The sequence below is a fragment of the Solanum dulcamara genome, chromosome 8, assembly GCF_947179165.1.
Source record: "Solanum dulcamara chromosome 8, daSolDulc1.2, whole genome shotgun sequence".
NCBI classification, from domain to species: Eukaryota; Viridiplantae; Streptophyta; class Magnoliopsida; order Solanales; family Solanaceae; genus Solanum; species Solanum dulcamara.
In genome coordinates this window covers 46245173-46262748 of record NC_077244.1, presented here as the reverse complement: position 1 = coordinate 46262748, position 17576 = coordinate 46245173, and the positions used below count along the sequence as shown (strand labels likewise).

The following is a 17576-nucleotide window of genomic DNA, read 5'->3' as shown; positions in this document are numbered from 1 at the left end:
CAAGAAGAGTTGGGTACCTGTGTCGATCTTAGAATATCTTTCTATTTGTATACCGATAGGCAGTCGAAGAGTACTATTTAGGTTTTGGAGGATATGATGTGTACTTGTGTATTAGACTTTGGAAGTCGGTGGGACTAGTTCTTAGCCTTGGCGAAGTTTGCATATAATAACTACTATCATTTTAGTATTCATATGGACTCGTTCAAAGCATTATATGCTAGGCGTTGTCGCTATCCATTTGGTTAGTTTAAGGCTTCGGAGACTAGGCGGCGAGGTACCAATTTGCTTTATGAGGCTTTGGAAAGAGTTCAGGTGATTCAGGATTGGCTTAGGACAGCTATCATAGGCATCATCTTTGAGATTTGGAGTTGGTGACCGGATGTTTCTTTGAGTATCAACCATGAAGGGTGCGATAAGGTTTGGGAGGCTGGGAAAGCTTAGCCCCCAGTATATAGGGCCATTTGAGATTCTCCAGGTTGTTGGTGATGTTGCTTATGAGTTGGCCCTACCTTTTGCTTTTTCAGCTTCTAATCTGATTTTCCATATTTCTATGCTGCACCAGTATGTTCTAGATGAGTCTCATGTACTACGGTATGATTCAGTTGAGTCAAATGAACGTTTGACCTTCATGGAGGAGCTAGTTGCTATTTTGGCCAAAGATGTCAATCAGTTGCATTTAAGAGCCATTCTTATTGTTAAGTTCCAGTGGAGGCATCGTCCAATCAAAGACGCAAACTGGGAGACCGAGCATGAGATGCGAGAGTAGTTTCTCAACTTGTTTGAGCCTTCAGGTACTTCTTGACTCTTTACTATTGCGAACGAAAGTCCTTTTTAGTAGTGGATGTTGTAATGACCCTCTAGGTCATTTCCTCTTATTTGAGTTATTTTCAACATTTAGAGCATTTCTATAAATACTTCAAGTCATTTATGAGTTGTTGGGACTGACAGTTCGGTCACCTAGTCATTCTTTTGGTTTTTATGTTAGTTTATGTGTTTCGGAGCTTCTAAAGTTGAAATAGTTGACTTCGGTCAAAACTTTAGGTAAATGGTCTCAAAATGCAATTGTGATGGTTCCATTAGCTTTGGAAAGTCGAGTTTGGTCTAGTGGGACCTTTCATTCAGCTTTCAAGACTTTCAGACTTATTTCGAGCAACCTTATGGCTTTTGGCCAAAATGGAACTTGGGTATAGGAGTCACTTTTATATTGAGATGACCTTTTTTGGAAGTTTCAACATCGATGTTGAGTTTGAAATATCAAATTTTATTGGATGGCATTTTTGGTTTGCATTGGTGGAACCCCGAGCTAATTTTGAAGGTCCAGTGGAGACTTGAGATTGTTGATCCCAAGTACTCGTACAACACCCGTGGAGCCCAGGTGCGAAAGCTGATCCTACGAGGAGAAGATCGCTCCTGCAGAGCTGACCATGCTGGCAGACCATGCTCCTATGAAGACTTGGTTGCTCCTACAACCTCGCACCTGTGGAGCTGTTGACCAGTGGAAATCCGCACCGATGAAACTCTTGTATACACCTGCAATATCGGGGTTGGGTGCAGCGATAACAGTGATTAAATCACTAAAGTCCTCTTCATTATTTCATTTTATTTTGGAACTTTGAAAACTCGATCTCTCGGCCTAAAAGGCTTCATTTGAGCTGATTCGAGTTGCTTATTGCTGAAAATTGTTGGGGATTTGGGTTAGGATCATTGGGGAAGAGTTGTGAACTAGTTTTGGAGGTAATTTCTTGCCCCAAAAGACCTTCCTCGGCTCTTTAATGGTGTTATTTTTGTATTTTATTTACATGATCTGATTTCGAGGTTTTTTGAGCTCGAATTGTGTCCATATTTAAGGCACAAGTTCCTCGAGCTGTTTGGGATCCATTTACGGAGTCAATTTGGGATTCCAAGCATAGGTCCTACAATCCCATTTTTAACTCTATTTTTTTCATGTCTCTAATTGTTGCAATTTTGGTGTCTAAACATCCATACTGACATTATGATCGTGTTTTGATAGTGTGGCACCTATCGAAATTCATTTAGAAGGACAAAGCTCCAGATTAGTTAAATTAGAGCGCGTGCTGTCTTTGAAGTAGGATGCAGCTTACTGGTCTTTAGATCGAACTTGTAATAGTAAATTCATGTTGATTAACTAGTTTTGGGATGGGTTGTAGGTTGTATCAGGTTTTGCTATTAGAATTCGTGCCTTAGCCTTATTTTTGGGTCTTTAGGAAATCTGAGCATGCCTATGTTTAGTGTGTTGATCTTACCATGCCTCGTGGTTTCCTTATGTTGATGTTATTGATGCTAGTAGCTTGTTACTGGCCTTAGCCTAAGCATAGGCTAGTGATTTCCTTAGATTTGCCTTTTGGAGTCGATAAGCCTTATAGATTCTCTGAGTCATTTCGGACGACTTAGCTCCCTGTAAACTCGGATAACAGATTTGGATCTGGTAGTTTGAGCCTTATTTAGGCAGTAACCCATCTTTTGTGACTTTCACCCAAAACTCTTTTTTATGCATTGGCCTCGATATTATTCGGTCGTGAATTTAGGCTTTGTTAGACAATTCATGATTGGATTTTATTCGAGCTTGGAGTGATTTGTTGGCAATTTTGGTATGGGTTTTGATCCACGGTGGTCTTATGATGGTGATTCTCGTTATGAGATCCTTTCCTGATGGTGCATTTAGTCATGGTTCGAGGTTCGAGCATACCGTTATCATAGCTGCAAATTCAAGGTTTGGGCACATGATGTTCAACCATAGTTCGAGTGTCGGGCATATTACTTCCTGTTGGCTTGAGACTAGGCGCATGGTTCTATAGGATTCTTCGATTGTTTTATTCATGGTTCGACGTTCGGGTTATGCACTCCCTTATTCTCGATTTACTGGTTCTCTTTCATAAATAATAGTAGCTCTTTTGTGTATCCGTCAAGCTTATTGGATCCGTTTGGGTTACTTACTTTAAATTGCACACGAGTGTACATTATGGGTTTATGAGGTCCAGTTATTTATAGCAAATTACTTTGCCTTTCAATTCCATCCATTCCTAGACTCGTGTTCTCTATAGTTAGGCCTTTTGTTATTGTTCTGCTCATTTACCTCTTCTAGGTGTCTATACTTTCCAAGCTTAGTCGCTCTATGATGTCTACTGAGTACCTGTTGTTTTAGTACTCATACTACACTCTGCATCTCTTTTATTAATGCAGGTCCGAGCACCAGTCGCCCAAGTTGAGGTTGAGCCAACTACATGTTATTCGGAGATCGAGGGTGAGCTTATGGCATTCTGGATCAACATGTCTCCTTCTTTTTTTATCTTTGACTAGTCTTTTGCTTTTGAGACAAGTTTGCATTTATTTTTTATCCACTTTTGGGACTTGTACTCTCTTTAGTAGCTCTATACATGTGACTACCTGGTTTTGGGATTGGATCTAGATTTGGATTTTATTTATTGCCTTTTGTTCTTATGTTCTGTTGTGTACTTTAAATTATTATCGATATCGCTTGTTGTTTATCATTTCTATCTGATATGCCTATTACTATTGTTTTGGAATATGGGCTGGCTTACCTATTGGTGCGTTATGGTAGGTGTCATCAAGACTCAAGATTTTAGATTGTGACATTAATTTTCTTGAAATTTTCTATAAAAAAGGGAAAAGATGATAAAAATTCACCTATCGAATTAGAATCGACTAAGTGCACGTATGATCCGATAAATTTTTATGTTTAAACCTTCCTTGAAGTTTTGGTGAGCACAAACAAATTTCTATCCTGAATAGGGATATTGTGGTGACAATATTGCATCAAAACTTCCAAGTGCGGAAACATAACATGTCACATGATTTTATTGGTAAAACAATATGGGTACAAATCCTATTGTTCTCTTCTGATTCGAAGGTTGTTAGTATCGTGTTTCTCAAACATAAGATGATTTGGACCTTCTTGGGGTTTATTGGCTCTATGTAAGGAGAATTTTGTAGATATTCTTGATGTATTTGGTTGTCAATAATAGCTTGGCCACATATTGATCTATTTATGAATATTTTGTGAATGTATGGAATTTTCGAGATGCTTTTTCAAAGGAATATATTATCCTTTATATAGGCATGATTTAGGGTTTAGGACAGAGTAGCCTCCAAGAACCCTAACTGAAATTGAAATTATCTTATAGAGACCCACAAAATTTTGATATCTACAAATAGCCATACTTCAAGGCTTGTCGGAGTTTACACTTAATGAAACTCAAAAACGAGACTTGAAGTACCTATAAAAATGGGGTTCTATCTTTGTGGTTTTGTGGCTCCGGAGTTGCAGATCCAATTTATGAGAGAAGAGATGAATGAAAAATTTGATCTTATTGGACGTGCTAATTTATTTGCAATAAATTTTTAAATAAAGTAAATAAATTACAAACACAAATAAAATACAAAGAAACATAATTTTATTGATAAAACAATATGGGTACAAATCTGTTTGTTCCCTTGATTTTTCTCTCTGAATTTTCTCTGTGATTCGAAGGTTGTTAGTAGCGTATCTATTGAACATAAGATGATTTGGACCTCCTTGATATTTATTGGAAAAATTACCTAAACAACAACTTATTTTACCATATTTTCTAAAATTTTCTACCGTTTGAAAAAATTATAAAAATCCCTACTCTATCTTATTCTCTGATACATCACTGTACGCGATATATCGGTTAGATACATCACTTTACGTGATGTATCAGAACATACATGATGTGTCCGGATTCCACCAAATTTAAAGAATTTTGTAATTTGAAAAAGAGTAGGGATAAAATATAATTATCACTTAACAATATGAGATTTGTGTAATCCCTACATATTTATTCGATCCCCATGTAATGGAGAATTTTGTGAATGTTCTTGATGTATTTGGTCGTTAAGAATAGAGGCTACATCTTGATCTTTTTAAATTTGAATATTTCATTAATTTATGGAATTTTTGAGATGTCTTTTCAAAGAGATACATTACATTTTAAATAAGCATGAACAAGGATTTACGGTAGAGTAACTTTCAAAAATTCTAACTGAAATTAAACTCGTCTAGTAAAATCACACAAAATTTTGATATCTACATCTGCATCTAACTCGATCACGTGGCTTATCTATTTTTGCCCTTTATAATTTGACTTCAAGCTAGAACGGTTGGCTTCCAAAAATTTACTTTGGCTTCAAGAAATTTTACTTTTGACTCCAAAAACACTTGGTCATCACAATATTTTACACGGCCAAATTTAGATCATATCTTACAAAGCTCCCTGTACAAATTTTAGTTTTGTTTTAATAGTGATAGACCACTGACGTTACTTTTCTGTCCTATTGTTTTAAACCTCACTATCTATCTACTTCTCACAAAGATTCGTAGCCATTTTTGCTTAGTGTGCAAACATCAATTCTAATAAGTATATTTATTTCATCCTTTCAGTGAAAGCTCCCTTTTCAACTTTAGACGTTTTTATTCTGATTTGCTACGGCGGAAACTAAAAAGTTGGTAAAAATTGGACCCCCGTTTATTTCATGCCTAGCGCCAATCAAGCTCTTGCCTTTTCTTTCGTTAATTATTATAAATGACACATGAGCTCCACCTTTGCTTGTTAAAGATATAAAACATTTCTTTTTTCAAATCTTGCCAACCATTTATCACATGACATGACCACTGTGCCTTGAAGGCAATACGTTTTGAGATTCAAATTATTTTTATCAATGTTAGAATCGTAATTTTTTTAAGCTTGGTCAAACACCTCAAATATCTAAATTAACCTTTGTGACTTCTAAAAAACTTCATCAAAGAAGCTATTACCTGTTTTTGGACAAGTCTATTCTAATTTTAGTTTCATCAAATAACGGAAATAAAAGTATAATTAATTCCTTTATATAAAACGTAAAACAAATTTATCAATTTGAGAGTAAGAATGATGTAAAAATAGACTTGACAAAGAATGTAATGAGTGGGGGGCCCTGAATGTCACTTGGTCACATGATTTTGAATATTAAACATATATGATTAAATTTGGAAAGAATTAACTAGAATAATCTTTAGGTAATTGTAACATCATTTTTTAATATAGTTATCTATTTTGTTAACTCATTTATATTATGATGATTAATACGAACCCACATTATTATTCATATATTTATTTCTTTTTTTAATCATCTTTCACTATTTTATTGTCTTATTATTAAAAATTCAGAAATCTCCTAAATGTCAAATCTTCTATATTATGTAAATCTATTGTTGTTTGTTCATAAAAAAATCAAATTTGCTTTTTTAGATATTTTCTTTAAATTTCACGTATTGTAACAAGTCAATATTATTATAATATCGTTATATCAACTTATTAAATTCAGCACAAGATTATTTCAATACTATTATACAACTCGCAAATAATAGCCATAATAGTCCATGTGCTCGATCAATGACGAGTTTCATTAGGCAAGAAACGTACATATAGGACTATGTAAAAGAACCTTTCAAATTAACGTGTAGAAAGAATATTTCTCACTCGCCCCATATATATATATTGCATTATACTTTACAGATATTATAAATTACAGATATTTATAAACAAAATTCCGACACAATGACTGAAACCTCAACTACAGCTACAGCTACAGCAAAAGCACAAGAGTCCAAGAAAGTAAAGTGGAGCCAATAGAACAATTAGCAGACAAAGAGAGGAGTTACTTGTCAAAACAAAAACGATATACTTGAAAATATATTAGCCTAAGTCGATCGCCTTAAAAACGTGAAATTGTAAGGATGAGCAAAGGTAGATATTAAGACAATATCATAGAGGTAAATATAAGAATTGAAACAATACAAAATACTCACAGAGTGGGGAATGACAGTTAATAAGTGTAAAGTAAGCAAAGAAATTATTTAATTTAACTTTACAAATCTTGCCGCTTTTAATTTTATCATTTCTGAAGAAAAAAAAACATGGGCACTTTGATGTGAAGTAGCAATATTCAGCAAAAGGGCATGTAATAAGCCAACCGTGATTTGGGTGAATATGTGTCTCACATTGATGGTTGTCTTATTGGGTGCGTCCAAAAAATTAAGAAAAAACAAATATACTACTCTTAAAATAATTAAATTATTAGTTATTTCACATCTTTAAGAAAAAACATATTAAGAAATTAATTAGATATTACTTTTTATTTTTTATTTTTATTAATTATTATTGAATTACTCTTTTAAATAAAAATACATTAATTAAATTTTTTTGAACTCGTCACATAAAAATATCAAATGAGGGACAAACATGAAAAATATTCTTAAAAATTAAATAATTAAATTAATTTGAAATATGAAAAATATCTCAATAATTCAATTATTTTGATGGGAGAAATTACCGTATACAAGTACAGTTATACAGTAAGTATTGTTTTAATTTGTTGGGTTTTGAGTTGTTGTCCTCAGGCAATGAATAGTTTAAGTGTAAAGTATTCATGCTTAATTCTGGGAACATGTTCCTAAAAATAAATGCTACTTATTTGCATCTGCACATTCTCAAATTTCTTCATTTCCCGTCTTTATGTAAGTGCCAATATTCTCAATTCTCAGTTGTCGGCTCCCCCTTCAAAACGCCTTTGGTCTGCATTCTAAGCATTTGTTCATGAACATTTTGAACTCGGTTGGCCAAAGTTATTTTCACTTTTTTTCTTTTCAAATTTCACAATGAAATATGTTCTTTTTAAGTGAAATGATCCACAGTATCCAGTTCAACATTCAAAAACACACTGTATGGCCTTTGTTTCTATCTCAAAGCAGTGGTAAAATGATTGTTCATCCGACGTCTAGATCTGTCATGGTTAATATTTGTGGGAGAAGTCCAAGAAGATAAAGGGTCAGAATGTGGATACCTACTTTTTTATTAGCCTATATTTTAGTCTTCCTTTTGCAGTTATGGATGTAGTAAGGTTAAGTTTACTATAATTGATGCATTTATTAGGTGCTGCACTACATTCCTAAATTTGTTAAGCTGGTAACATTTGGTTTCAAAGTAAAATTGGGTTTTCAGTAGAATTAAAGGTGAAAAGCCCAAGAATACGAAAAGGAAGTAGCTTTTTACACGTTTTCAGTAGATAGGCGTTGGAATCGTGAGCAAAATGGAAGAGCAGAAGAGAAGGGTGGGTCCATGTTCTCATCACGTGCTGCTGCCTCTCCTTAGATAGATGATTAGCGTTACTATTATATAGCCTTGTTCACTATCCATCTACCCAACACCCATTTTTTCTCTTTCTCTGCTTTTGAGACTATAATAATTTCTGGTAAGTTTTAGTGAATGCACCTCTATACAATGCTTCAGACGTTTTTCATTGTCGGGAAGCTCTCTTTTTCTTCTTAAAGAAATACTAGTACTAACATTTAAAAATATTAGTTTTTCTACCTCACTCTAGTGTTTACTATTATCTTGGTGACCTGTAAATTTGTACATATATAGTAGTATTTGAGTAGAGTGGGAGGGGAAGTGGGGACTACCTACTTATGGTCCTTACAATCGCCTTAATTTACGTGGGCTCAATTTTGGTGTGATTGATTTGATAATGCAACTGCCGTTGAATCATGTGCTTTTGGCTTTCCTTGTAAAATTTTCTTCTTACTCTGGTTTTCCTTTTATTACTTTGTTATTAATTCCATGGGGTTTTACTTTTCTTGTCCTTCATTGTGCGCAAATGTGTTTCTCCTGCAAGGTGAACCCATTAACTGGCTAAGTGGGTTTAGTTTTTTTTTTTTAAAAAAAGGGGTTTTGTGTCAGTGTCAATTAGGTGTGCCTCATCATTTTTGTGGATCTTTCATTTCTTTCAGGATTATCAAATGATTAAGAAATTATACTTCAAGTGAAGATAGATATCTTATCTCTTTGTCAGCATCCAGCAATTTAGTTCAGCAAGCCTCCGAGGAGAATGGATATCCATTATGGCAAGTGTTGGGACACTTCAAAGGTGTGTATATATATCCTTGTTCTTCAATCTGCTCAAGCTTAACCTTAAAAGTTTTTGTGTCTTATTGCTCAATTACAGTCATAATTTTTCTCCTTTTCTTTTTTATCACATCATTCTTCCATTAAAGAAGTCTTGGAAGAGTACACTGATTCTGGCATACCAGAGTCTTGGGGTAGTGTATGGCGATCTCAGTATTTCCCCGCTCTATGTCTACAAAAGCACATTTGCAGAAGACATTCATCATTCGGAGACCAATGAAGAGATTTTTGGCGTTCTTTCTTTCGTTTTTTGGACTTTAACTCTAGTTCCTCTATTCAAATATGTCTTTATTGTGCTTCGAGCTGATGACAATGGAGAGGGTATGTACCACAAGTCACAAAGATATCCTTGGAATTTGGTCTTGTTATATTGCAAAGATAGCTGAGTATTTGGTCGTTAAACTGACTTACATTGATTCTGCTGCAGGTGGTACTTTTGCCTTATATTCCTTAATATGCAGGCATGCCAAAGTTAGCCTTCTGCCTAACAGACAAGTTGCCGATGAAGCTCTTTCTACCTACAAACTTGAGCACCATCCTGAGACGAAGAACAGCTCAAGGTTGAAGTTGCTTCTTGAAAAGCACAAGTCCTTACACACTGCTTTGCTGATCTTGGTGCTTCTTGGCACTTGTATGGTGATTGGAGATGGACTGCTTACTCCAGCCATATCTGGTATGGTAGGCTGTTTTGCATCAAATTCTTGTTCTCTAGAATTATGGTAGATGCTGACATGAAATCTTCTTCCAAGTGTAGTATTCTCTGCGGTTTCTGGCCTTGAATTATCGATGTCTCGGGAACACCATCAATGTAAGCTGCTTTGTGTACTAATGAAACTACTTCCTGAAATCAGAAATGTGTTTGTTCTTGTACTCTGCCATTTTGTGATCAATTATTCTTTGAAAGCTGCATCAAAGAAATTGAAGTGATTTTGATATTCTGTCTTGTTCCTATCTTGTACTACGTTCTATGAATATCATTGTCTAGTACAAAATCAAAGTATGAAGTGATTGATTGTGTAACAGAAAATAAAGCATTTAAGCAAAATTATGAGACAATCCAGCTGAACCTCCACAATCCAGTCAAACTTTGGGGTGTCGATTCTTAAGTAAATTTTTTCTGTTCAGTGTCAATCAACATTTAAGTGATCATGGATAAGGATGGCTGTCTTCTAATTATCCATTTTTCACGGTTCATCTTCTCCTTGCCCATTTCTAACCTTCACAGTTGTAATAACCAAATTGGCCGAGAAAACTTTCCCTATTGTCAATGCACAGACCTTGCAATTTTAAGGGCTGATAAGGTGGAGAAAATGGCTGTAGAGGACTCACAATTATTCTACTACAGTCTACAATCTTGTGGCCATGTGGTAGAGAGAAGAAAATCCTAAAAATTATGCTTTATATGGCTACAACTGAATCACTATTAGCATCTACTATCTTCTTAGAAAAAGGAAAGATATAATTTCTGTAACATTAGAGCACTCACTTGTCAGGAAATGTTTTACCTTTCTGTTCAAACTCACTTCTGGGGTAGCAATTACTCTGTCAATCTTAGATTTGCTTCTGACGAGGCAAAGAATCTCATAGTACCATTTAACCCAAAAAAAAGGCAAAAAGAAAAAATGTATCTCATTGTATCAAAAATGTTGTCACTTCCAAAAGGTATTATGACCAATGTCAACATATCTTTCAACTGATAAGAATATTTTTGGCAAAGAATCTTGTAGTACCACAAATTTTATCACTTGTCAAATTTACCGGAGTCCATTTTTTTTCAACTGAAAGGAAAATGTTGTTTTCCTCTCTGAGTACCTTACATGAAAAAACATGTGAAGTCTGAGAGTGGAACGAGTTATGTTTCCTACAAGGATTTTCCTCCTAAATTACACAAGGTAAATATCTGGTAAGTCAGTGTTCTTTTCCCAACTTTCTGGGTAATGTATGATATTTTATCAAAACTAAATATTTAGAACACACAAGAAGTGAAGTTCATTCTCCACATCTTTAATATAGAGCGGTGAGTTGAAACAAGAAGTTACCTGGAATGAAATGGTATAGATATAAAGAAAAGACTGTGGTGTTTGGGGTGTGGCTGGGGAGGGGGTATGTGTGCAGGGGCAGACTTAAATCGGCCAACTATGTGTGCAGGGCAGACTTAAATCAGCCAACTACTTTGAGTTTCCAATGTTGCCCTCTTATATTTCTTGCTGGTGTTTAGTTAAAGGATGGATTATGGATGCAGGAAACAACAGTAGAGATTTGAAATTAATATCTTTTCTGCTGAGTTATATTTCTTTGTTTCTTCCTTACTTTTCTAGATGTATCTGCTGTGTAAGTGTTCATCACTACAGATCTTTACAGAAGTTATTGTTCAACTTTGATTCCATATTACATCCATGCTTTTGCTTATGCAGATGCAGTGATTCCAATAACTTGCTTCATATTAGTCTGCCTATTCGCATTACAACATTATGGCACACATCGAGTTGGTTTTTGTTTTGCTCCAATTGTGATGACCTGGCTACTCTGCATTAGTGCTCTTGGGTTATACAACATTATCCACTGGAATCCACAGGTTTATAAAGCTCTTTCCCCCTATTACATGATAAAGTTCCTGAAGAAAACAAGAAAAGGAGGATGGATGTCTTTGGGTGGAATTCTGCTCTGCATTACTGGTAATATGTCTTCTTATACTTCGTTTATTGTATTAATGTGGTCATAAAATCTGTTTCTTTGGTATATCTTCTGATGTCCAATATGCAGCTTTTATATAAATTAGGCGCTACCATGTAGAACATTCTAAAAGTGACGCTATTATACCTTGCTTTGTGTGGGTTTACCTGTTCATATGTCAGACGCCTGTTCTCTAGTCTAAAAGCATGTCAATTGGAAAATATAAGGTCTAATTTGTGGTAGTACATGATCTATGGTTCTACGATTTGTTGAAGTCTATTCTAGTAAAAATTGACATGAAATAAATTTTAACATACCTCATCAATCTGTACTTGATTGAAATTGACAGCATGAGAACACTTAGTTGGAAAATGCATATATGTGAATCAGGACTAAACAGATGAAGTATCTGTTCAGCCCAGGTTCATATAATACATCAGCCAATAGCTTAAATGTACTCTCTCTTTCATAAAATGGTTGTGTGTCTTCCGTTTCCAAGAGCCAAACAATGTTATCTTTGAGAATTTTGATGTATTCTTTCATCACTTTAACCTGGAAAAGGTTACTTTTTTCTCTTTTTGTAGTTTCGAGATGTCCAAGTTTTACATTGGAAAAAAAATGAATCATTCTATATCTGATAGAGCTCTGAAGAGTGTGGTCAAATTGTCCATTCATTAGAGAAAAGAAACAAACAAATTGTGAAGGGGAGAGAATTGTATTTTGATGCAATGTATGGCCTGATACTTTATAAAAAAAATTATATTCAACGTTGTTCACCTCTGGATCATGCTTTGATAAGTATTTGAAGCTTAAATGTGAAGGATATATATCTAGACTTGGTTATGGTATAATCATGGTATCAACCGTGTACTATATACGACATAGTGATGCACTGCAACAAAGCTCCAGTGTTTTATTAATGAATGTTGAAATGTTTTATTTACCGTATTACAGGTTCTGAAGCAATGTTTGCTGATCTTGGGCACTTCTCGCATACTGCAATTCAAGTAAACTCTATGAACCAAATTTTGTCCTTCTAATGTTTACAGCAATAGACAGTATTTTAATCTCAAATGACATCTCTAATTCTTTATCCTGCCACAGATTGCATTCACCTTTCTGGTTTATCCAGCACTAATTTTGGCGTATATGGGTCAAGCAGCTTTCTTATCGAGGCATCACCACACCATTCACAAGATTGGTTTCTATGTATCAGTTCCAGGTATCATTTCCATTCAATCAGCTGGTAGATGAAACAATGTTACACAAGTTCATGTGGTACGAGGGCATGCATAGTTATGTTTGATATAGTTTTAACTTGGATATGATTACTGCTTTGTTTTCAATTCCTAGCTTTGCGTTTTAGGTTATATGAATGGAGTTTGAGCTTTCATTTGATAAATTTGTGTATTTTCAAGACACAAAATTAGGTCTTTCTACGTATTTATTTTTGTAATAATTTTTCTTATTTTATTTTATTATCTAGTTCAATATTTTGGTAATAATTAGGCATTGAGTTTAAGATAATAATTTGACATGTATAATATGTTTTTCCGCAAAAAATAAATAAATAAAGACATGTATAATATAGTAGGTGATAGTGGAAGAAAATATTATTTTTTGGTTGAGAAGTGATAAAGAAAACATCTTTAGGATCTGATAGTTAAATGAATTTGTACTGTTGGATTTCTGAAAGTTGTATAGAATAATATTACCCGTTAAATGGTCAAATGTTAAGTGATATCTTAAAATGGGAAGGTTGTTGGGACTGATGGAGTAAAAGTTCTACATTTAAAGTAAAATGATATCAGTTTCTAGGGATGTCTACTATAACTCATACAATTGAACTGAAATGCTTATGCTTGAATCATCATTAGTACAGAAATTAGCAACCTTGAACTTGAAGTCAACAATTGCTCTAGAATGTGAGAATTTCTTTGTCAGCAGAAATTGCAACCATGGTAGTTGATATCCTTTGCAATGTATTATTTACTTATTCAAGTTCTTCATGATATAACAGTTTACGTGTGAAATTAATCCTGAATGACCTGATGTCTAAACATGATAATTATTTAGGGATTATCCAATTGTTGCATCAAGATATCTAAAATGAACTAGTGCTGATTGTGAAGGGCGTGGACTATGGAAATGATTTTTTTTCAAGTATGAGCAAAGTCTAGCCTATCCTCAATCAAATTTTGGGTGTTTTCATAGTGTTTACTTCACTGACATTGTATGGGATTGGGCCTATATAAATACCGGTAGTTAATAATTGTTTTCATGAACATAAGCTAGTTTTGTAGAACAAGCTTCTTGATCATGTTTATCAATTTTCATTTGAATTCCATGCATATTTTTCAGTGACTTGTTCATTCTCTTCTTTTTTTTCTTCATATAATTGCAATGTAGATTGTGTGAGATGGCCAGTGCTAGTAATAGCAATTCTGGCTTCTGTTGTGGGAAGTCAGGCAATCATCAGCGGAACATTCTCAATTATCAACCAGAGTCAATCCCTTGGTTGCTTCCCAAGAGTCAAGGTGGTTCACACCAATGCCAAAATACATGGCCAGATATACATTCCCGAGATCAATTGGATACTCATGATTCTCTGTGTTGCTGTGACTATTGGATTCAGAGACACAAAGCACATGGGAAATGCGTCAGGTACTTGTCACCAACCATTCTTTACCCAAGCCGCATTATAAAGACAATCAATTACTGTCTATTGTCAGTCATTTTCAAAGCCTTTAACAGTTCTGATTAACTTCTTAGATGTGTATAAGAGTGTGATCTTCAAAAATCTTTTTTTCCTCCTTGCAGTAGATGTTTCCTTTGCTATATGCTATAGAAAAGATGTTTCATATACCTGGCATTCTTACAAGACAATTCATTGCTTGCTGCTTTTATAGTGACTCAATCGGAGTCATTTCCTTCTTGTCAGCCTAAACAGCTCTTTCCTTTTGTTTTCTTTTCCTATTAGTCTCTTTCCCCTCTTATATTTATGAATGAAGCTGTATAGAAGTTCAGCAAGCGCTTAACTTGATACTTCGGTGTATACCTCAAGGTGTCACAGTTTCATCCTTTCTCAATTGCAGGACTAGCAGTGATGGCGGTGATGCTAGTGACCACTTGCCTTACTTCATTAGTTATCATCCTCTGCTGGAACAAACCTCCAATACTGGCCCTTGGATTTCTCCTTCTGTTTGGTTCTATTGAGTTACTCTACTTCTCAGCCTCTGTCATTAAGTTTCTTGAGGGCGCTTGGCTTCCAATCCTGCTTGCACTCTTTTTGGTTACTGTCATGTTTGTTTGGCACTACGCCACAGTTAAAAAGTATGAATATGATCTCCACAATAAGGTTTCGTTGGAATGGCTGCTGGCACTAGGTCCAAGCTTGGGTATTACTCGAGTCCCTGGCATCGGCCTCGTATTCACTGATTTGACTTCTGGGATTCCAGCAAACTTCTCACGTTTTGTTACCAACCTCCCTGCCTACCACCGGATACTCGTTTTTGTGTGTGTGAAATCCGTGCCTGTCCCTTTTGTTCCCCCAGCTGAGAGATACCTCGTAGGCCGTGTTGGTCCTGCAGCTCATCGTTCCTATAGATGCATTGTCCGTTATGGTTACCGTGACGTTCACCAAGATGTCGACTCCTTTGAATCCGAACTTGTCAGTAGGCTGGCTGATTTCATCCGGTATGATTGGTACAAGGCACATGGCATCATCGACACGTGCAACGAAGATGACTGCTCACGGTCTGGTGCATCATCGGGAGAATGTAGACTGACAGTTATAGGAACTCTGGATTTGTCAGGTACACCAGCTTTCGAGCTCGAAGAAAATATGCAGCCTGCAAGCGTGTCTGTCGGGTTCCCTACAGTTGAAAGTGTGACGGATGTGATAGAGATGCAACCTGTGGAAAGAAGAGTGAGATTTGCTATAGATGACGAGTCGGAAGTGGATTTAAGGGGGGAAATGGATTCTCAGCTACAGGAAGAGCTAGAAGATTTGTATGCAGCACAACAAGCAGGGACAGCATTCGTACTAGGACATTCACACGTGAAAGCAAAACAAGGATCATCTGTGTTGAAGAGGTTGGCTATAAATTATGGTTATAATTTCCTTAGGAGGAATTGCAGGGGTGCAGATGTATCCCTCAAGGTTCCTCCAGCATCCCTTCTTGAAGTTGGCATGGTCTACATTGTTTAAGTCATCTCACTCTACTCGTATAGCAATGTATCTTATTAGGACCTTTTTATTTAGAGGGGTAAAATGTAATTATGCAGATTGCTGAAGTTTTATCATTTGATCTCTTATCTATTCATTCTCGAAATAGAATAACCGGGTAGAAAATAGATTTCCCATGAACTGGAAATAATTAAAAATCTGTGTTGCTTCATTCTCCAAAAGAAAAATGTTATATCATTAAGTATGTAATAATATTTTATAACGATGGAATTCAAAGAAAGACTATACATATACTTGTCAAGAATCAAGTACCACATGAAGGTGGACGGTCAAAAGATTCTTGCCACTTGTAAAGGGCCCCAGATGGTGAAGAAAACAAATCCATAGATAGGAGTAATATTTATTTATTGGGAAAAGATTGCAAATGTAATCTTAATTTAAGTTGTCAGCCAAAAGACACGTCATATGTTATGAACCACCAGTTAGGCGACTGGCCCTGCATTTTCTATTCTAAAATAAAAAATAAGTATGCCACAAACAAAATTCTCCCCTAGTAGAGCATTATAAAGGTGCAGCTTAAAGTAATTAATTCATACAATATAATGGGGCTAAGGGCTATTCCCTTTTCAGCTTCTCAAAATTACTATTTGGGTGGTTCCGAATATTTGGCCAAATGCAGTATTGTTCCTAGCAGCAGAACAAAGCTAGTAGGAATTTCAGCAAAGGCAAAGAAAGATGAAGAAGCAAAGAATAAGAATAAGCAATCTTTGTTTACAAGTGTAACTGAAGCTCTGGATTTTTCCCAAGTTAGATCCGCAAAGGACGCTGAGCTTCTTGATGAAGCAAGAGAAAAAACACAATCCGGAGAGAGAATGTCCAGAGAACAGGTTATTTCTCATTTCTATAATGGAAACTAAAGCATGCTAGTTACTTATGAAGACTCACTTTTTTTTTTCTTTCTAGTATGGAGCTCTGAGAAGGAAGATTGGTGGGACATACAAAGATTTCTTCAAGTCCTACGTTGAGGGTATTTATATATTATGTACTTAAATAATTGTGGCTTTAATTAGCAAGCAATTAACCACTCTGTTTTTTGTTTTTTTGGGGGGGAAACAAAATTAACAGTGGATGGGCAATATGTGGAGGAGGGATGGGTTGACAAGACGTGCAAGGTTTGCAAGAAAGATACGAGAGGAGAAGCAAGACAAGTCGACAAATTGGGACGATATGCTCACGTGGCTTGCCTAGAAAAATCCAACTCCGGAAATTTCTTCACCAGGCTCTTCTCAAAATGAATTTTCTAGTATATCAAGAGCCAATTTGCTACTTTTGTTTTTCCTGCTCTTATTATATATGAGCTCATACAATATAACAGCCAAAATTCCAATATAATTACCTCATTTTCTTTGGCCATTTTGTATTTATCTCTTTCTTTTCGGATGAAACTAGACAGCAAATTAGGAGTCATCCTGCCTCGTGAATAGAGTTACAGGGCGAATCTATGTGTATTTGAATTTTAGGATAACAATTTTAAGTGATAATAATTAATTTAAAATTTAATAATTTATACATTTATATTTAATAAAAAATTTTAACACAAATATGTTATCTAAAGCAAAGGCTATTGAATTCATATCCCAATTAGAGTTCGTTTGGATTGACGAAAAACAATAGCTTTTAAGTCAAAAATAAATATAGTTAAATGATAAGTT

The 17576-nt window shown here is 35.2% G+C and overlaps 2 protein-coding genes across 5 annotated transcripts; both read left to right on the top strand.

Annotated features, from left to right (window-relative positions):
• The first annotated feature begins 7351 nt into the window (after positions 1–7351).
• Positions 7352–16017, top strand: LOC129898695 (potassium transporter 2). Of its 4 annotated transcripts, none has more exons than XM_055973326.1 (10): positions 7352–8289; positions 8828–8964; positions 9092–9323; positions 9430–9675; positions 9757–9810; positions 11417–11677; positions 12630–12682; positions 12780–12897; positions 14085–14339; positions 14771–16017. In XM_055973326.1, exons 2-10 carry the CDS (start codon positions 8926–8928, stop codon positions 15883–15885), a joined length of 2373 nt encoding a protein of 790 aa, XP_055829301.1. In that variant the 5' UTR covers positions 7352–8289; positions 8828–8925; the 3' UTR covers positions 15886–16017. The 4 variants fall into 4 exon arrangements, with proteins under 4 accessions (XP_055829301.1, XP_055829303.1, XP_055829299.1 ...); XM_055973328.1 differs by lacking the exon at positions 7352–8289 and adding an exon at positions 8471–8604 and having other exon boundaries at positions 9095–9323; XM_055973324.1 differs by lacking the exon at positions 7352–8289 and adding an exon at positions 8472–8604.
• Positions 16018–16425: 408 nt separating this feature from the next.
• Positions 16426–17277, top strand: LOC129898696 (uncharacterized). Its single transcript, XM_055973329.1, has 3 exons — positions 16426–16751; positions 16828–16891; positions 16990–17277. Exons 1-3 carry the CDS (start codon positions 16467–16469, stop codon positions 17157–17159), a joined length of 519 nt encoding a protein of 172 aa, XP_055829304.1. The 5' UTR covers positions 16426–16466; the 3' UTR covers positions 17160–17277.
• The last annotated feature ends 299 nt before the right edge of the window (positions 17278–17576 follow it).